Below are 21831 nucleotides of genomic sequence, written 5' to 3'. Positions count from 1 at the left end.
ATCTTTTGCTACAGGAGGTTTTTTTTTCTGCATAATATCCACAGGAAAAAATAACCTCACTACATTTCTTTTTCAATTTTTGGGGGGGGTATTTTAAAGGACATTGCAGTAGAAGAAGACTAAAGTTCACACTACAATCAGTGTAAATTGCTAAATGTACGTGTTGCTTCAGGCCGCATGAGTGTTAACAGGACCTTTGAGATTTTTATTTATATACAGCTATAGTGCTGCTGGTCTGGGAAGAGTATTTCTTTATTTGAAATTGTGGAGATTTTTAATGTATTGATCGGTTTTACTTCTCTGGCATTGTTACAATTTTATAATATTTGTATTATACACATTTCTTACAATGTTCTATATTTTTATCTTGGGAAAAATTGTTTAATTTTTGTAGAATGTGATTAAAGCAAGATATACCTGATGATCCAGTGGCTGCTTACCACTTAATGTGAAGTAAGGAAGGGCAGATGCTACATTTGTCTTTTGTTACCTTTTAACTCTTGGCTTTTGAGTTAGATCTTATCCCAGTCTGATGAACTCATTGGTATATACCCTAAAATCAGTCTAAAAAATTATTGTAATATAGTGTCTTTAGAGAATTAGGAAACACTTTATTAGCTACATAGAGGTAAACCCCTGTCCCTTTGTCTGAGCTTTCTCTAAAGTGCTATGATCTATTTTTTACCATCATGGCAGAAATGATAATTCAGTATACATTCTGCCTCAAGCTACCGTGTTCTCTTCAGCTGAAGTAAACAGTTGAAGAATTATTTCCTAAACTTTCAAGTAAGCAGATAGAAGTTTGTGTAAACAGCGCCCCCTGTTGGGATATTTTCTTTCGCTGCTCCTTTCCTTATAAAAATCCAAAGATGGAATTGTCTGAGGCATCCAGCTGTTTTTATAGTAACAAAAACGTTTTGATCATTTTATATAGATATTTGTGTAATCTTGTTTTACATTATGTTCAATCACAATAATTATATATATATTACTAAACAAGGACAACAGGGTTGGCCTTTCTGTGGGATGGAATCCCTCCATACCTGGAAATCTAATTTCTGACATTACTGTCAAACCATGTGAAAGTTATGTGTTAAGGTCATTAGTTTCTCTGTATTATATTCTATATTATATTCCTGGAGGGGCAATCTCAATTCAGTCAAATTGTGTTACATCTGTTTGGAGACGTTCAGTTATGGTCTTGATTTTCTTTTGTCTTGCTGGCTAGTGAAGAGAATGTCTGTGCCCTATAGACATTGAATTCTAAATTTCCTGGCTAACTTTCTCAGGTCTCTAGATTCTTCATTAGAAAGTTGTGGGTTCCAATCTGGGGTAGGACATTGCTGATGAACCTTTGATTAAGGAGATTGCCTTATTAAAATATCAAGCGGTTTAAATAGGTACAAATGTAAGTTACTTTGGATGAAAGTGTCAACCTAATTAAACAAAGTGCTTGTTTGAGGTGCATAATGAAATATTTTAACAAAAAATGTAATTGCTAAGCAGATAGTGTTTTCAGATGTGTTCGATCCCAATTCTCCTGTTTGCTTGCTAAATTTCAGGGAATAAAATAAATAACAGATTAAGTCTGAGCTGCAGTTCCAGTTTTAAATGAAGCAACTCTGCACTTTAGCTTTCAGATTAACTTCTTCTAAAGAATTATGAATTTACAGAGCATTTACTTTTAACCAGGTCCTTGGCTTAACTTTAGGATAGTTAAAAGGGCTGTACCTTAATTTGAGTTTTAATGACAGTGTAAATAAAGCATTTATTGGTAGAAATGCTTAATAAAAATACATATAAAAGGGGAAAGCACTTTTGTGTTTAGTCTGATTACATAGCAGTACATAGAGGACTTTCTGTATAATTTTAGCCACAGTGTTGAGACTTAATTTATGAAAATGAGAAGTAGGTTCTGAAGGGTTAAAATGCATTTGGCCTGGTGAGAAGCTACAGTATGTGTAAACTAGCATGACTGATGGCTGTCTGAGTGTAATCTAAGCTTCCTGTAAAACCAGATCTCTTTTTGGCCTACGAACTTAATTACTAAGGTGTTACTGAGTAGCTGGTTGAAGGATCACAGAGAACTTTGCTGTTCTTTGCCATCAGTTGCTTTGACGTGTTTTTATTAGCTTCCTCTGATTTGATGTCTAATTATAGCTCTCATCATTCTGTTCAATATGATGGGCACACTACTATCAAATGTAGATTTTTGTAGATTGTAGACTGCACAACGTCTGTACACTCTACAGCAGACAGTGATAGATATATCAAAAGATTCCTACTTTAAGGACTATAGAAGGAAACATCTAAATAACTTCATTCCCAACTATTTAATAGGCAGTTTGACCAGCTTTGTTATTGATAACTCAAACTCAACAAAATAATTATTGAATAAATTCTTAGTTTGTTGTCTTTTAGTATTCACTGCAATTTTCTGTGTATAAATATGTTTAATTTCTGACTGAAAGTCTGCTTAGTATGATCGTGTACTGAATCGATACTCTCTCCTGTGTAGGGAGTTACATGAGTCAGATTGCTATGGTGTTGGCGATCAGTTTCTATGTACAGCTCTTCTTTTTGACACGGATCTGTGAACGTCTGAACAGGCCCACCAATTCTCAAGAGTAATTCAAATTATTGTTTTAGTATTTCTTCATCAGAGGGAGATTCTGTTTGCTTGCCCTTTCATCATAGTCTATGTGTGTTTTGTATTTGCGGGAATGTTGTTGAGATATGACATGCATTAGTCATATGAAATCCAGCTTATGATTGTGTCACGCTTTGCGAAAGTGTGTAATAGACATTGTGGTCCCAACTTACATGACATAACAATGGTTTGGCTGTATTACACATTATAACACCTTATCTTCCTCCCGTAGTTGTCTGATGCTGGTGATTACAATATGCAGTGTGCAACAAATCCCTTTGGTAGGACTGTGCTAAAATCATGTTAGCTATTGTTTCTTTTGAATTATTTTCCTTAGCAAAAGTGAACTATTTTTCAGGTGCTGATAGGATATATATTAATTTAGCTTGTACCTATTAAAATAGAACCAGCACACCAGTTTTCAAAAACATTACCATATTTTGTGACGTTATTGAAGATAGAGTTTGAACACATTCCAAGATACCCTGTTTCTATTAAGTTATGGACTTCAAGCAGTGACATAATTGATTTTTCATTCTTTTTTATTTATCTGCATCACTGATGGATGAGTTTTTTATTTTTTTTTTTAGAATTTGTAAATGCCAAAAAAAGGAATGCATTTACAATGCAAGAAATAAACCCTCACAGAGTCAGTTTTAAAGAAGCTTTTGTGTAGGTGCCAGCGCTATCAGAATACAGGTGGAAACAAGGCTACACCACTGCTTAGCTGAGGCAGGACACTTTAAACTGTTGGCTGAGCTGGCTTGGATAGAGTCAGGCTTGGGAAACGCCAGGTTTGCTGATCAAAGCTTTCATCACGGGTAACAGCTTTGCCGTTTGTACCTTTATACTTGGGTTATGGGTCATTGTATTGATGCAGACTGGGGCATGATAACAGTGGAAACATAATTATAAACAAAACATAATTGAAAACAAAGAAAGATGACAAAGTGTGGTTAAACAACCACACTTGGTTAAAGACGTTTGTCTTTTGTTCAAATCGGCTTGTCTATTGAACCTAATATTATTAAAGCTGAGCTGCTAGCTTTTTATTTAGGATCGTGATTCAGGAGGGTACACTGTACGTCAGAGCTTTAAGTATTGAAGCCACAAGATGGGTAAATAATAACCTTTTGTGTTTTTTCAGGATTTATAGTACATGGCTGCTTTACACCATTCATGGCTCGACTTTCTTTGCAAGTTTTTGCTGCTTCCATTAGATTTTTTTTCTCACTTTTTGTATTTTAATTTTTAGTTAAAGTCTCATTTTTGTTACAGATTCCCCCTCCTCCGTGGTTAACAAACAGCTTGGATCCATGTCTCTCGATGAGCAACAGGGTGCGTTCAGCCCAGAGATATGGCGAGCTCGTCACATCTCTGCTTACATTTTGCTAAGCCTTTTCTCTTTACCCCATTTCATGCAAGTAAATGTGCCTGTTTCCTGCATTTTGTTTAGTTGCATACATAATACTCACAGAACACAGGTCGGAAAACGGGTCAAAGATACTGCATGACCTAGCTTCATCGTGTTTTTATTTTTGGTTGAAATCATGACGTCTCTGCCTCCTATTACCCCACCTCCCCACTGTTCCCCAGATGAAAAGCAGAATGGAAATGATTTTGGAGATGATTATAATACCCAGGTAATGATGGAGTGCTACAAATACTAAAGAATAAATTATTTAAAAAAAACTCCTGGTTTAATCAGTCTTGCCATCTAATGTGATGTTTATTATCTTGGCATACACTGGCATAAGATAGACCAGAGGATCTGTAACTATTCAACATATTTTGTAGACATAGCTACAGAAGTGCTTGTCCTTTTTTCTCTTGCAAAAGAAAGCTAGCGTATTTCTTCAGTCCTCATTTTAAAATCCTTGCAAATGTTTAAATTGAAAACGCCTAGGGGAGATTTAGGTATTCTTATACCTTGTGTTTCTGCACAAATAACTCCTGTATTTTTTTATGGGTTTTGTTTAAAAGTATGTATTTTCCTTGAGTTATGCTCCTTGTGATGAATTTTCACCTTGCATTAACTGTTCCATTTTCATAATTAGTCCAACCTTTGTGCAAAACTTTCTATTCCTTTTCACCTGTCTGCATTTAATAAAGGTCTTTCACTTACATCCCATTTGTGCTGTCAACATTAATTACTATCTTTTCTTATCCATTTGAAATGTACCCATGCCCCATCCACTTTTGACTTTTCAAATACCCGTCCATTTAATGTTAAGGTATCCCAGTTTTACGTCTCTTGACGTTGACTTTTGATATAAAAACTGTATATCAAAAACTGTGGTGAAAACTGTATAAGCCCTAAAGGATAGGATTAGTTTGGAAGCAAGAAGCCCTCTAAAGAGAGGCTAGCCAGATAGGCCTGTTTTTTGTCTTGACTGAGCGGTCATCAGTGTCTTTGAGCTGCTTCTGTCTTACTGTAAAGCTGTGCATAACCTTTCTCTCATCATTTGATTACTTTTACCATTTTCATTCTGCTTTGCTTCTTTTTCTTCTCGCATCAGTTCAAAGCTTTGAAGAGATCATCTATTTCCTTTAAAAAAACAATATCTGCTGAAGTTTTTCTCCCCTTTGAACTGATATGACTTCTAAATATGTATTTGAAGTGTAGATAAAGCTGAAAGTGCAAAGTCAAGCTCAGTCTTGCCTACTAAAATGGCATTTGTATACTAGGCTTGGATTCCTTCAGTTTTATCTTCAATGTGTGAGACATTGACTTGAGTGTAAATGTGGGAATAACTTAGTACAGAATATGGTGCTGATTTGTAAGTGCTGTATACTGTCCTATCAGTTTTGCCTTTTTGCCTTTATATTTATAATTGTTGTAGTGAAATGCTTGTCGGTTAACTCTCTTTTTAATCTGCCGTGTCACGCACTGCATGCCTACCTCTGAAATGTGTGCATGTGTGTATATGTGCAAATTTGGTGGTGTGTAAAATATCGAGTGATACTCGAAGTGAAGATTAATAATAATCTTAATCAAGATTAAAGATAGATTAATAATGACATACCTGAAAAGGAAGTGGATCTTGGCAAAAAGTAACAGTCATAATGAGCCCACTCTTCTGATGGTGAATCAGCATGTATAGTTTAGTCTCTGCTATTGCTTCAACAATTAATTGATCAAGCATTCTTAATGTTGAAGCAGCCTGCTTTGAAAGCATAAAAATGACCTGTACTGAGAGCAAGAACCTGCTTTTTCTGAAAATGAACACATTTACCTCAAAGGTGCTTGTTGAGAGCCATGTCTGCTTTCTTATTTTAATATTGGGAAGTTTAGCTGCCTGTTTTTTGAATGGATTTCGCTTAGTTACATTGCAAGGTTTACTTTTAAATGCACCATAAGCCGATGAGAAACTGGCGAAAGTAATGTTATCCAGTTTCATAGTGAGGTTTTATCTTTTTTCAAAAAACTACTGTGCTCTGCTGGCCTAAAAGTGCAAATATTATAGTTGGTAACTGGGAAGACTTCTGTTACTAGTGTATATATAAAGAACTGTATTCCAGATATGTCAGGGTAGTGTTAAAAACCTGATTTTCCAGTGTTTTTTCCTGCTGTCACTGAAATTAATGCATTTTTATGGTGAGAGTCAAACTGCATAGTATGAAAATCCATTCTTCATATGTAGAAGGTATTATCAAAAATCACAGAATAAAATTAGTTTTAAGGTTTGCAGTTCTGCCATAATTGCCTTTATTGCTTTATTACTTTTTTCAGTACTTCGTTTATGGCTCATTTGGGCGTACCCCTTACTTACACTTAAATCTATTTTGTGTTTTTTTTTTAAATATTGGCTACAGTAACATGTCAGAAGGGATGAGGTCGGAGTCTCATGCTTTGATTTTCCCTCTTGCCCACTCTGGAACTGTTTCAGGCAGTACAGAAGGTGCCAGTCCCCGCAGTGGGACAGGGGAGCCAGTTCTGAGCTTGCACTACAGCACGGAGGGTACCACAACCAGCACCATCAAACTGGACTTCACTGATGAGTGGTATGTGCCAGGGGGGGTGCCAACATTCACTCTTCAGTTAGGGGATGTGATGTACTCTTTCTGGATGCTAACAGTTTCTTTTTCTTTATTAAACATATTTTCTAATGATGGGTTTTTCATGCATATACTGTATATAAAGAGCACAGTTGAGCTTTGGAGGAGTTTTTACACTCATTCTTGTTGTGATAAGTATTCATTATTTTTGTGTCCTATTTTCCAACAGCGCTGAGTTTAAAATTAAATCAGAATAATTAAATGCTGTAAATTATACCTACATAATTATTATTGTTTAATTGATGTAAACATAATTGGATGTTCCCTTCAATGATGAGCATCAAGGAAACATAATTTATCAATCACATTTAGCTTATAATATTTTTTTATATGGACTGCATTTAGTATAGCTATTGTGCATCCATCATTTTCTATCTTTATCCAATTCAGTGTTGCAGGGGAACTGGATACTATGCTGACAAACACTGGCCACAAGGCAGGATACACCCTGGACAGGATGCCAGTCCTTCACAGGGGACACAGACACAAAAACACATGCACTCACACCTGGGCCAGTTTTCCCAGAAGGAAACTGGAGCACCTGTAAGAAACCCAAACAAACATGGGAAAATATGCAGACTCCATGCAGATAGCACTCCAGGAGCTGAACCCAGGGACCCAGTGTTGTTGCAGAGATGTGTGGAAAGCTGTATTCTGTAGCATCCACCTGATAGAGTGAAGGTGTGAAGGATTTTCTCTTCCAGTGGAGCAGTGGGTTCACTGGGTCATTCTGTGTCTCTTTTCCACCCATTTGACAGGAGCAGCACTGCCTCCAGTTCCAGGGGAAGTGGGGGTCACAGCAAGCTAGACAAACCTGAGGAGCCCCAGAAAACACAGAGCAAAGAGGAGTCTTCGCCGGAGAGCATGGAGGCAGGTGGGACATGATGCTGGTGTCTTCTTTTGTTTCAAAATGAGTCACTAAAGACTCAAGTCATGATACAGTATAACAAAAAGTTATTGTGTGCTTAATAGGAACCTTGAGAAAGGGGGGATAGTTCACTTCACAGTTCAGATTTCCCTTTCAAGTACGTACAGTAGCATAAGCATCACCCTATCACCAGCCATTTCAAGAAGAAGCCTGGTTATCGACTTCTACAATGTGGCTGGGGTAGCCTGGGGAGCGGGGTTAGTGGGCCGCTGGGACACGAAATTTCATAGACGCATTAAAATCGACTCAAAGTGTGAAAAACCAGAACATGGCGTGCAGCCTTGCGCTTTGATTGCTGTTGATGCACTGTGCATGCTGCAACCAGACTAGGATTCATGGCTTACTCAAGTAGATTGTGCTCATCGTCCATTTTCCTCTACGTTCTCCTTAGTTGCTCAGTCCATACTGATGCAAAGTCTCCCCATAACATGATGCTGCCACCACCATGCTTGGTATCCTAGGACGGTGTTTACGGGGTGATGTGTGGTTTCAGGCTTATGCCAGATGTAATCCTTTTGGTTTTGAGCAAAAACTTCTATTTTTGCCTCACGTGATGGCAAAACTTTCTGCCACATCCGCAGTGTATCTCATTTGAGTTTTAAGACGAGTTATTTTCAGTAAAGGCTTCATTCTTGTCACCTGCCCACAAACGCTAGCTAGGGTTAGGGATATCATCGGTTTGTGAACCCTGACTTCCATCTCAGACACAGAACTTTGATAACCCAAATCAGCCTTCCACTTGTCTGGCTGTTCAGCTGGGGAAGGTGATCTGATCTGAGTAGTGTCTGGGTGATGTATCTTCCACTTCTTAATGGCACTTCACTGTGCTGAGAGGGCTGATCAGCACTTCTAAAACCTTCTTCTTTGTACCTCACTACTACTTTATTGCTGACTTGTTTCAAAAGCTCTTCGTGTTTGCTTTCTTTAAGTGTTGATTCTGCATCTAGAAAGCCTTTATATACCCGAGGGAAATTATACCAAGAAGTTATACCAATTTGACTACATGTAGGCTGAAACCATTTCACTGATTCTGTGACCTTTCAAACAATTCATTTCCATCTGGAGAATGCAGCTAGAGAGAAAAATGGAATGCATGTAGATGAGAAAATGAGAACTGAAGTCATGTAACACTTGCTACAGCTCCGACAGCCACTTAATATAATTCCTCACAATGGATAGAGCTATCAGAAAATGTCTGGGTACAGAATCGTGTCTCCTACACTTCCTTGGCTCTCATGCCCTCAGCGATAATAACACCCTTGACTAAATTTAATTTGACTAAAATTAAAATTTGCACACAAAGTTCTGGTGGAGTTTTGGGTGCATAGAATGCAGGACTTTATGGACCAGTCATACGTGAACTTTAAAGATAATGATTCCCTTCACCAGAGCGGATCTTTGAGAGATTTCTGTACTTAAAGCAATCAAGATTTAAAAAAATATATGTACAAAGGCAAAATGCAGACAATGGTTTACAGAAGAATGCACTCTCAAGTAGAGACAACTATCACAAGAAACCTCAGCTTTTACTCTTAATATAGGTTAATGTTGTGCAGGAATGTTTTTTTTACTTATTGTTGCACATAGTATTAATGACTTGACCTGTGACTGCCCTGTTTAAGCACCATTATTTTGACTGATTTAACTGTAATGTGTTCATGAAGACAGGATACCATTCTTCTGGTAATCAGTGATATAGACATTGCAGTATCACCAGTTATAGTTAGGAAAGGGGTATGTAGCCCGTAAACTTTGAAAAGTACTATAGTATATTAAACATTACTGGTCCTTAAATCAGGGATTTGCTTACTCTTGGGATTAATCTTTTCTGTATTTATGTAATTGAAAGGGACGTTAGGTTCTCACTTCAGCCCTGGTTCCCTGCAATACCAACACAATTATTACCATTTGAGGTCACTGTGTCCTCCCTACTGATTTTTGGACATGTATTTGTATTTGCTAAAAGTCCATATCAACCATTTGAGATAGTAGGTTAATCTGAGAATTACCCTTGAGGTGACGGCTTTGTTGCTATTTAAAGAAACCAGGGCAGTAATAACCTAATGTTTTTGTTTTCTAAAAGTAGTTCACTTGAAAACAGCTCCATGGAGCAGCAAAGCATTGTGCATGATAATGCTCACTTTCCCTATAGATGCATCTTAGACCAGATAACTTAATTTTGCTTATATTTAATATACTAAGTAAAAAAAGGATACAACAATTCCGATTTCTTGGCGATTTTCATATGTCAGTTTATTTCACTTAACTCAGACGGGGGTTAATTGTTATGCAGGACCAGCTGAATGTATTACCGAAATGTTTTTAGACGATTTAAAGTGCATTTGTCTCTGTGTGGCAGCACCGTCAGCTCTAGCGGAAAAGCCCGTGCAGTCCAAAGCACTGGAGCCCGCCGAGCAGACTGGGGCGGGACCGGCTGGAGCTGGAGGCGAGGAGAGCGCGGACAGCAGCACGGAAAAGGCCTCTCCCAGCTCTCCGGAGAGCCCCGCGGCCGGGCCGGCAGAAGAGCTCCCTCAGGGAGCGGACAGTGCCTCCTCCCAGCCCCAGGAGGAGCAGCAGGCGGGGGCAGGCCTGGAGAACCCTAGCGAGTCGTGCCGGCGCACCGAGCCTGCGGGAGAAAGCAGTCGCGAGCAGGCCACCCGCAGCTACCAGGATTCAGACGACAGTGACGATGACCCCATTTTAATACCGTCAGCAAGGTATCGTGCCGGACAGGGTCAGAGGTATGTTCAACTGCTGTCAGACACACTCACCAGCTGTACAGAACTTGTCATCTTCATGCATCGTCTCAGACAAAATAGTTTTTCCCGGGATTGGCTGTTTGTGGACAAAAGCTTTCACATCGTTTGTGCAAGTATAGGGTACCAGATTTATTGGTCTTTTTTAAACATGGTGATGCACTAGTGTGGTTGATTAATTTTGAAGATTTTAATTTTACTCCAGTTGTTTTTATTGGTATTTTGTGTTGCACACGTTATATATGCCCAATTATCTTTTTCTTATTACTTATTTTTTGGAAAGGGCAAAAAACTTTTTTTTTTCTTTAAAGGAATGGGAATATGATCAGGAGCATTAATTATTAAAGCACTGAGGATCAGAATTAGCTGTGCTGCTGAAGTATTTGTAACCATCAGTAGTCAATTGCTTCACTGCACCTTAGCATTTGGGCTAAGCATATTTCTTGTTTTTAGTTTCATTGGAGTTGTGTTGCCATTTTGAGTATATGTACAGTCATGAAATTGATGGACTATGTGTTTCTTGTTTTTACAATTCTGAAACTCAGCTTTAAATGCTGTACTGCATAGCCTTGCACAACATGCAGTATATCTATAGATGACAAAACCGAAAATAGATTCCAAATGAAAATGTTTTACTGCTGTTCCATTAAGCTTTTCAGCTTTTTGCTCTTGCTGATGCTCACTCCCATATCTCCCTGTTGTTCACTCCTCTTGCCAGTTTGAACTTACGAATTCATTAACACAATGCTGATTGTCACAGTTTATCATACGATACCCAGAGAACATTTAGATGACAATGAAAATTGATCTGTCACATATCCTTTTAAGTTGCTGTTCAAAAATGTAGTTTTAATCCTGATATCGGCAAGAGAAAGATGTTGGTATTGTAAAACACCTTAGGTTGTAGGGTCTTGAGGATTTGTTGTCCTTTGTCACTGGTTGGAAACCTCTAAATCTTCAGAGATGCAGGTTGTGCCTGCGGCGTTGTTTTAGTTTCATTACTACAAGAGCAGATGAACTTGTAGTACAAGCCATGTAAATCTAATGTGTTCTGTGCTCTGTGATAGTGTAGCTCTCTCACAGGCAGACTAGCCTGACCCCCTGAATGGACTTTTGTTCCATTCTGAAAGAGCTGTGTTGTACATAAATTGCTCTTTCTGTTATATCCCCTGCTGACCTATAATTTAAAGTTGGTGACCAAGTCTGGTTGTGTCAGCTCTCTATGAAAGCTTCCTGTTTAGTGCATCACAAAACCATTTCATATATCTTTGTGATTATTTTATTATTCAGCAGTATATCTGACCTGGAGCAATGCTTATACTACAAATTGTGTCTCCTTAATATGCTGTAGATTAATTCTAAAGAAAATGCAGATTAAGTCGGATAAGGTTCTTTAGTTCACATTTTGTAGAAAGTGTAAAGATAGTATTTACATGGTGATTACCTACAGTAACCTCAGTGGAAAATAACAGTATTCTATATTGATTTGACCCATGTGTGTATTCATAATCATTATAAACATTTGTGGAGCTAATTGCAATTGGTAAATGTGTATGTACAGATGTGTTTAACAGACATTATATTTTGTAGTTAGCTTTATAAGTAAAGTTTATAAATATTGTGTTCCTTCCAATAGATTTAATTTCAGAGGATCAGCAGTAGGTGATAGAATGATAAGGTAATTCTAAAATTTCCTTCTTACTAAAGTAATTAACTGCTAGAAGTGATGTTATTAACATTTAGAAAAAGAAATTCCAGGAGACAGACCTTCAAGTGGAAATGCTTTATGTGGTCTTGACTGTGCCGAATTTGTTAGACTGGATCAGTAAAACAGCACTAATCTATAGAACGTGTGGTGTGACAATGCGCTCCGTTTGTGTTGAACTGCATGTGCGCATGAGTTTCGGTTTTGTGTTCTAATTATTCAGACACTAGGAACCCATAGGAAGCAGATACACTGCAGTAAAAGGCGTAGTCCACAGATATGAATAATACGAGAGATGATATTTGTAGGAACATGATACACCCAATGACATAGTAGTTGGCTTTCTCCATCTTTAGGAAAATACAAAGAATTCTGCTAATCTTCTGTTCTTTAATTCCTTACTGACCATTTGAAACAAAATACTGTGGATATATAACAGATTGTTAGTCCTTGAAAATGTGATATTTATATTTTCCTGCACACTTTTTCCCTTCCAGCTTTAAGTAAATAAGAAGCATACACAACTCAATTATACTATACAATAAATCCTGTAAAATGGACTTATTCGGTGCTTAAACGCTTACATCTTTCCTTTCTTTACTTGTTAAACTTTTGAAATGCCTTTTTGATTATTGACCATCTAAACCATGAAAAGAGCCATTATGTATGGGTAAGATGAATGTGCTGCGTTCTGAAAATGTCTGCTTCAAGCTGGTTCGGGCACTGGAGACTGCTGCTACCCCTGGTCTTTTAATTAGGAGATTTTCATCAGACCCATCACACAGCAGGGGCAGCCGTTTCACTGCTGAGGGGCACCACTGAAAGCTGGCATGAGAGGAGGAATGTGTAGTAAGGAGGGACAGTGCATGGAATTCAACAAGTCGGATGCATTTCAATAAAAAAACATTCCTTTGTTGGAACACACAAGGCTCCTTGGACATGCTGTCTTTAGCCTTTTGCACTCAAGAACTGCTTCTTACAAAATAATTCAAATAGGTTCTATTATACAGTGATTAGTTCCTTGCTTATTTTAAAGTGTGAATGGGATCTTGATCTTTTCATCCATGTATGTAGTTTTTAATGGAATGTTTCGATTCGATGAAGAGCACTCTGTAAATTTAAACTTAATGACATTCCACTTTGTATTTCCAGTAAGAGAAATGTACTGTAGCTTTTTAGCCTAAATTCCATGCTTTTAAAGCAATCTGCAAACGACGATGCAAAACTTTACCTCTTGTGGATCTAATGTAATGTTGTTACAAAGATCAGCAAAAAATTCATATACCTTTATTTAAATGTCTGAATCCTCTACCTACTGTGATTATTCCTGCTTTTAAGCAAGACTGTAAAAACATTGGGGATTTCAGGGTGAGCAGCTACTTAAAGACCCTTGGAACTCCTAGTTTTTGAGTAGTGCGATTATAGCTACTGCAACAACCGTTTACACAGCTCTCTGAATTTCTGCCTTAATAATTGTAATAACAGTTAGCTCCATCATTGAGATCAGGTCATGACATCATGTCACATTCCTTCATGACATGTCCACATGCAAAGTTTTACATTTTTTGTCGTTTACCTGCAGTGTTCGACTTAACTGTCATTTTCTGTAGCTTTTACATGAGTTTGTCTGCAACCCATTGGAAACCACTCTCGATTTCCTATAGATACAAATTATTTTAAAAAAACTCTGTGTCGGTGTTATTAACGAAGAGGGTCGTGTGGTGGTGTGTAAGCTCTGTGACGGGCTTTGGCTGCATGTGAACAATACCCAACACCAGCCTCTTTACCCTCTGTCATCTGACAAAGCGCCGCAGCCCGAGGGAAGAAAGGCTGAAACGTGGGGCCAGTTTAGGAAGGTTAACAGCTGCCCTACCCCTTTCACAGACGCAGTGCTGCGGCCCGCATCCAGGAGCTCTTCAGGAGGAGAAAGGAGCGGCGTGAGATGGAGGAGAATGAGACCCTAAATATCAGAAGACCGGCAGTCAAGATGGTTTACAAAGGCCATCGCAACTCCCGAACCATGGTACAACATTGTGCAGAGTTGCAAATATAACTGTTTTGAGCCTAGCATGAGTGTAGCTAGGTGGTTAGATTTACATGTTTTATTTGATATATTTCAGTCTTCGACCTGTTGTTTTACATTTACAGTATGCGATCTCTAGAAAGAAACATATTGTGATTAAAATGCTACATTTTCCAAGTTGTGAAAGAAGAATATATATATTACCTGTGGTGCCTTGCTAAAGTATTCAGAGACTTGATTAGTTTTCACATTTTGTTGTTTTAAAGCTTGCAGTTATGATATTTATTCATGATATAAGTACAACTCATATTGGTTATACACACAACCTTCTCCACAAATTCAAATCAAAAGAGATTTTTTTAAAAAAGAAAACTAAGAAAAATATGAGAATGTAATGGAAAAGTCATGATTGCATTACTTTTTAGCCCCTTTTGCCGTGACAAGCCAAAATTACTTTAAGTGCACTATATTACTCTTACAAGACAGTTAGTTTATCGGCCTCTGTCTGTGTCTAATAGTAGTTCCTGTGATTTCTGAATAAAACCACCTGGCCCTGTGAGGTTCCTTGGCAGGATAGTGAATTTCAAGCAAAACCTATGAAGGCTAAAACCCTATAAAGACTAAGGAGCTTTCAAAGGAAGTTGAGCATAAAGTCGTTGAAAAGCACTGATCAAGAGAAGGGTACAAAAAATACAGAAGTCTCATAATATCAGTATATCTTATCAATTTCAATGTATACCTTACCACCTAAAGTGCCTATATCAGGCTGTCACTCCAAACTGAGCAACCTGACAAGACACTGGTGAGGGATTTCCCTGAGAGATCAACAACAACTTTGAAAGAACGACCCATTTCTGTACAGTGAAGTACTTCTTTGAAACAAGTATAGATTTCAGTGACTGAGATGAGAGACAAATGTACACAAGTCAACAATTTCCGGGACTCGTGGAGTTTCCATCAAAACAACCTAGTGAGCCTGCAAAAATGCTGTTGCAAAAGGTGTTGTATTTAGAAGAGACAGAATTGGAACTTTTGTCTAATAAATGTTTGGTGTGGACTTATCACAGCAAATAGCTCAGTCAACACCATCCCTACAGTCAAGCATGGTGATGATACCATTATGTTATAGGGGGTGCTTCTCGTCCATTTGGACTGGAAAAGACTGAGAGGAAAGTGGAGAGAGCGAAATATAGGTAAATCTTGGAGGAGAATCTGTTTCTGTCTGCCTTTGAGGACAAAGCTAAAGCTACACTGGAGTGGCTTAAGAATAAGAAAGTGTGTATTCTTGAGAAGCCCAGTCAAAGTCCTCAACCGAATCAGACTGGAATCTGTGAAAAGGCTCAAACTGCCGTCCATACCTGATCCTCAGTCCACTTGAGAGAGTTTGAACAAATATATTAAGAAGAAAGGGTAGGGCAAAAATTGCATTCAGCCGGCGTGCAAAGTTGTAAAGCAGTCTGTTGATCTCTCTTTTCATGGCCGAAATGGGCTTGCAGTACACAAACTACTCATCAGACTTGGCAATAGACATTTGCATATCAAGTGCTGCCAAGAGAACGAGCAGTGGGACAGTCTAGAAATGCGATCTGGTCAGATGAACCATCCCTCACCATATTGTGGACAAATGGACGTGTGGTCATGTGGCACCATGCTAAAGACCTCTACAGCCTTGAATGCCCAGCTTCAATAGTGAAGGGTTCTGCTGGTTCTGTGGAGCACACTTTCCTGCTATAGAGATTCTCAATCCCCTAGGAGGCACGGTCAATGCTAATCACTCCTCAATGATTAATGAGTAATCACTGTCTTGCCTGGAGGGGTGTCTTTCAGCATGACGACGTGCCCATCTACAGAGCATATGTGGCCAAAGGGTATTTTATTTGAATGACAGTGATGTTATCCATATGCCACGGCCTTTTCAGTTACCAGGTCCCAGTCGAGCATTTATGGGATGTTCTGGAACAGTGCCTGACACACAGGAGTGGTGCCACATCCTTCCTGCAGCATTGCAGACACTGGTAGACTCTATACTGCTGTGCACACAGGCTGTCCAGGCCACCCTTTTTAAGTGACTTTACACTCATTCCCATTTTTTTTGTCCACTACATGTACCAAGAAACAGTTCCTACAATGTCTGTTATTAGAGAGAGAGATTGCTAGGAGATCAAAAATACAGCTAGCTGGCAGGCTTTTAGGGGTGGAATGACGGGGTAAGGATGTTCAGATGCTACTTTTATGTTGTATTTGCTTTAATTATGTATGCTTTTTACCACCTGTGTTTGACGTTTTTATTTTAGATCAAGGAATCCAGTTTCTGGGGGAGTAATTTTGTCATGAGTGGCTCTGACTGTGGGCACATCTTTATTTGGGATCGACACACAGCCGAACATCTGATGTTGCTGGAGGCAGATAACCATGTGGTAAACTGCCTCCAGCCCCACCCCTTTGATCCCAGTAAGTACTGTATGTCCTAGAAGATTAAAATGTATTGTGTACCTTAGAGCTCAAATAAGGCTGCTCAGATTTTCAGGCATTCAGTCAAAGGCCCAAACATCTGTGTCAGCATATTAGTCCCTCAATCCCACAGCTGCTTGTCAAGAGGAAAGTTCTAAAAAAGTGGTTTGTCTTATTCTTGAATCTAAGAAGAATTTAAACTAATTTATTTTCATTTCTCTGAATGTGACTTTTCGCAAAATTCACCAATTACTGTCTAAAGAACTTCCTGTTGGAAAATACTGCTTTAGTCCTTAATTCTGATTTTAACAACTAGAAACCTAAACTAATATCCAAAGTATTTTTAAAGAAAGGTGTCCAGACTGTTTTTGACACTGCACAGTGCTTTCAAATTACATCCTGCGTTCTTTGAATTTCTGTCATGCATCTTGCCAGATTGCAAAGAGCTGATCAACTCAGCACATTGTATGGCTTTTGACACTTCTTTGTTAAATAGTACCTTTGCATAGATCACTAATTAAATTTATATATGCCTTTACTTGTTTATTTTTAAAGAAAAAACAGCAATGTAAATGTAGCAGAGTATGTTGTGCAATGAATTGTGAAGAGGCAGGAACTTAAACGCACTCCCAGCTGCTTTAATGAAAATTCCAGGAGTACTATTCAGGTTGCTAGGAATACATTTTCTAGGACAGCATTAAAAATCAAAGCTAACCTCTTCTCATAAGAAGAAGGTGTGTCCAGTGAGAAAGCAGGCCTACTGCCAACCTCCCCATGCTGGGCTTTGCACTTTGTCACACAAACATCTGTTTGCATTATTCTGTTGTCTCAACAGGGCGTAGTTGCTATTAATAGTAAACACTGGCCAGTATTTGACAACATATATTGTTTTGTTTTATATAAATACCTAAGTATGAAACTAACATTTTTTTGTACACAGAATATAACCGAGAGATTCGTTTTTACACAAAAAATGATATAACAATGTGTAATTTTTATAACAGAGACACTGTTTCTGTTTTTGTAATTATCTCCAGTATAGCGTTTAGTATAGAAAAAAATATTTGATGGTAGTCAATAAGGCTTACTGATGGAACAGAGTTCCAAAGCAGTAAGGCAAAGAAAGAGTAATGGTTGATATTATACCGATTGTGTCCGCCATGCAAGTATAATAAATGTGAATTATGCACTTAAAGTATGAGAAATCTTTTAGGCATGAAAATGCCTGTGGGGAGAAATTATGAGTTTTAATTTGTGACGCTCAATAAGCTTTATTAAAAAATATCTAAGGGTTGGACTGCGAACAATGCTGTTGCTAGAGTGATGTATGTGTAATTTCCTTCTATGCACATCTACATTTCCAGTTCTCGCTTCATCGGGAATAGACTATGATATCAAGATTTGGTCACCACTGGAAGAATCTCCATCTTTTAACAGAAAGCTTGCTGAAGAGGTATATTCTCGGGGGGGTTTGTTAAGTGGGTATGTTGTACATGGAAAATTAGTCTACTTAGGATTCATCTTTGGGCAAAAGCTGAGTTGTTCTAACGCACAGTCCGAGTAGTTTTTCTGACATTTACCACCCTGTTTCTCTTAACTCTCTTGCCATTCCTGACACACATCCTGCATGAAGCCTATTGCATTTTGGTTTAATTTTGCCCATGACAAATTCACATTCCACATTGATATGTGGAGCAAAATTAGCTGCATTTTGAGTTTAAAGATGCGATTGTCGGCTGGTGAAATTCTCACTGGTATTCTAGTTTTAAGTCTTAAGTCTGGGTGTGACCTGGTAGGAGTTTGTGCTGGGTCCAATACAGACAGCCAAAAACAAATGAACTAATGGGACATCTGAGTCCTCTGTGTTTAGAGTGAAGCCTTTATTCTAAAATGTGTTACAGACCTGATTCTGAACACTGCTTTAAGGAATACATCTCTGAGAGCACTACTTGAATTCAAAGCAATCATGGTAAAGGGTTCAGATAGACTGATTTGACAAAAGTTTCCTTTGTAGTTGCAGAGCAGTTTTTTATGGAGATCGTCATTATATCACTTCGAATAACTCAGGGTCATAGTGGCCCAGAAACTTTGCTGGGAAGCATTAGGGGCAAGGCATGATACACACTGGACGGGGTGCCAGCCAATCAAAGGGCACACACAGACACAAACAGAGATACACACACTCGAACCAGGGCTAATGTTTACAGAACTCGATTAGCCTTCCAGTACTGTGTGTCTTTCAACAGTGGGAGGAAACTGAAGCACCTGGAGGAAACCCAAACAAATACAGGGAGAACATACAAACTCCATGCAGATAGTACCCCAGGAATTGAAAACATGGCCAAGAGACATGAGACCGGTGCCCCACTGTCCCTCCTGTTTTTTTGAGATGTTGAATTATAAAACATAATGTTTTGCGCCAGTGTCCCTCTGACAGTTAAATATTTCCTGTCTCTGAAAGGCTCTATTGTAACTAGGAACACGCCAAGCAATTTTCAGAACTGCCTCCCATTACTCATCTTGAACATCTGTTTAATGAAAATCAGGAGTGTCTTTTCTGCCATCCGGAAACTACTAAATCTTTGACCCCATTTGGGGAACTGTTAAAGTGATGAGTAATATGTTCACAGCTAGTACAGCTCACTGAAATTATCTCTTGTGTACAGAAATACATTTTCCTGCAGTGTTTTAATTGTAATTGTATGTTGTTTTCTGGAATAAATATGCACAAGAGGACATTGTTGGTCTAGCCTACATGTAGATGGTTTATTGTCCCAATCTGGAACAATAATCTTAATAATAATTCTAATCTTCATCGTAGATTAGAACAAAAATAATTCTGGCTTAATTAACAAAATATTTCTGTATGTAAAGTCGACCTGTACCCATAATCATGTCCGATTCATGTCTTGTGCGTGGCACTGCAGTTTAGTCCATAAACTCTGTGTGACTGTGTTCCTATTGAATGCCTCCTAGGTTATTACCCGCAATGAGCTGATGCTTGAGGAGACAAGAAACACAATCACAGTGCCTGCCTCCTTTATGCTGCGAATGCTGGCTTCGCTGAATCATATAAGAGCAGGTAAATGCAGTTCCTGTGGTTTTAAATGTTATTCAGTTTCATGGATCCTCTGCACTGGCTCTAAAGATTTTTTATGGCATCACCCTACTTGTCTGTAAAAACAGATGAGCAAGAACAAACTAGACACAGTATGTACATTCTTTTAACAGAATACCATTAAATTATCCATGTATTTTAATAACTGGGTTAGGATTAGAGTTTTTTTTAGATTTCACATTTCCCCATCACTTATCAAGCTTAATGTGTAATTATATACTCTTGTTGAGGCTATTTGCAATTTTGAAATTGTCTTCATGCTTAGTGCATTATGATGCTATAGATGTTGAACATGCAGAGGAAACTAGGAAATTAGGACTCTGCTGAATTAAGTGTATTGTTGGTCTTTTCAGTATGTGTAGTGGCACTGTTTGTGGTCTCGGTAACATACAAGTAGGACCACATGTGACTTAGTTCAAAGTGAACGGCCTAGTGCATTTTCAGTAGAGACAGTCTTTCCTTCAGAAAAAGGGGTCTGGAAACGCATACGTTCAACTGTAAAATATAAAGGTTTTAGCATGTTTTAAGGTCCTCCTGTCCTTGTTGAAGACTTTTGACAAGAAATCCAAAACTCAAGATTTCTCTAATGGGTTTCAGATGTGGTGCAAGTGAAATTATGTAGCTGACTACTCAATCTTGAACTAATTAATATCTGCAATTGTAGCACTCAACCTGCAATTGCTGGGGTGGATGAGGGAAAATGGTTTAGGAAAAAAAGCAGTTTAGATATACAGAACACTTAGTGTGTTGTCTTTTGATTGATACAGATACTACTTCATGATGATTCTTCAGCTGTGTCTTTAGGACAAGATTTTTCCCATAGGATGCTGGCCAATGGTCTCCCCCAAATTAAACCCCACTAAGCTTTTCCGGGGGATATTGTTGGTCACCTGAGACAGTGTGTAACTCAAGCGGACTTTGATCACAAGCCTGTCAGTACAGAATGCACTTACATTAAATTCGAAACCCTGAGTTGTTCAGTGACACTGCCGCAAGGAATGGGCATAAATTGTGTTGAAACTGACTTTTCTAGGCAAGAGCACAAATGGCAAATGTGACAACTTTAAATGAGGGAAATATCTTAGATTTTTAAGGTTTAGTAACCTTATTTAACTATAGCTGATTAATACTAAAGAGCAAAATACCACTATACTTCTGTTATGTGTATGATTTATTTTCCTGCAGTAAAACATCTTTTTTGGAGGGTTTTTAAAAGGTGCTGTGTGCTCTTTTGCGCTGATAAGGATGAGAAATTCAGTTCTGTATTTAGAACTCTCTTAATTCCCTTGGCACACTTACTCAGTCTAAACAACTTTTTTTTTAAATGTCCAAAAATGTTCATTTGGTTTTTGTATATTTTGCAAACTAATAAACTCGTTCTGTTTATGCAGTGTTCATTTATCAGGGCCTGGGGGTAAAGCACTAATATAGTCAACTAATATAAAGCAGTATGACAAGTGCTATCTCCTGAGGCATCAATGATAATCCTTGGATCACGGGTAACAGATTCTTTTTCCCCACAGACCGTTTGGAAGGTGATCGCTCAGAGGGTTCTGGTCAAGAGAATGAGAATGAAGACGAGTAGTCTTTTTTTTTGCTACAAAGCACTTGAAGACTGAGATTTGTACAAGTAAAATGTAGAATATTTTCCTTACAGAACATTAGTGCAATTTTTAGCTTTTTTTTAAACCATAACTTTATTAATAATTTTCCTTGTGGTTAAACTGCATTTGAAAAAGTGTGAATGCAAGCTGTGGCAATAAAAACGTGAAAATGGAAAAACAGATCTGGATGACGGGTGCTTAAGGATATAAAGTGCAATATTATTTTTCAAGAGTAAATATCTGAGCTTGGATCAGTGTTATGGAGTGGGTTTCATTATTATAGCTAAGATTAAATAACTTAGAAACTTTGTATACCTGATGTTATGCATGTAAACATTAAGGATAAATATGCTTTTCAAGTACATAATTTTGTTGTTTAAATATTTCCTGGTGATTATTTATTTATAGATCAGCCAGCCTGTTAAAAATACAAATTCAGATATTAGCATCTTTCCTGTGCTTTCTTCTTAAACCAGCTTTCTGATTTCAGTCATTGGAGTTCAGCTTTAAGTAGTATTCATTCTACAGTAGCCTCTC

General features: G+C 38.1%; 1 protein-coding gene across 4 annotated transcripts in view; it reads left to right on the top strand.

The window, feature by feature from the left end:
* The window catches only part of dcaf6 (ddb1 and cul4 associated factor 6), a 47347-nt gene extending 25875 nt beyond the window's left edge, over window positions 1–21472 (top strand). For 2 of the 4 annotated variants that reach the window (XM_088912439.1, XM_088912437.1), the window contains 10 exons: window positions 3929–3988; window positions 6541–6655; window positions 7468–7583; window positions 9997–10378; window positions 12030–12071; window positions 13983–14121; window positions 16416–16572; window positions 17937–18025; window positions 19549–19654; window positions 21214–21472. In XM_088912439.1, coding sequence (XP_088768565.1) covers window positions 3929–3988; window positions 6541–6655; window positions 7468–7583; window positions 9997–10378; window positions 12030–12071; window positions 13983–14121; window positions 16416–16572; window positions 17937–18025; window positions 19549–19654; window positions 21214–21275 — 1268 coding nt within the window. In that variant the 3' untranslated portion in view covers window positions 21276–21472. The remainder of the gene's footprint in view (window positions 1–3928; window positions 3989–6540; window positions 6656–7467; window positions 7584–9996; window positions 10379–12029; window positions 12072–13982; window positions 14122–16415; window positions 16573–17936; window positions 18026–19548; window positions 19655–21213) is intronic. The other 2 variants (XM_088912440.1, XM_088912438.1) reach the window with 1 other exon arrangement.
* Window positions 21473–21831: the final 359 nt, after the last annotated feature.

The sequence above is a fragment of the Atractosteus spatula genome, chromosome 4 (genome assembly GCF_055471065.1).
Source record: "Atractosteus spatula isolate fAtrSpa1 chromosome 4, fAtrSpa1.hap1, whole genome shotgun sequence".
Lineage (NCBI taxonomy): Eukaryota > Metazoa > Chordata > Actinopteri > Semionotiformes > Lepisosteidae > Atractosteus > Atractosteus spatula.
The sequence above is the reverse complement of the archived record's forward strand: the minus strand, read 5'-3'. Positions and strand labels throughout refer to the sequence as shown.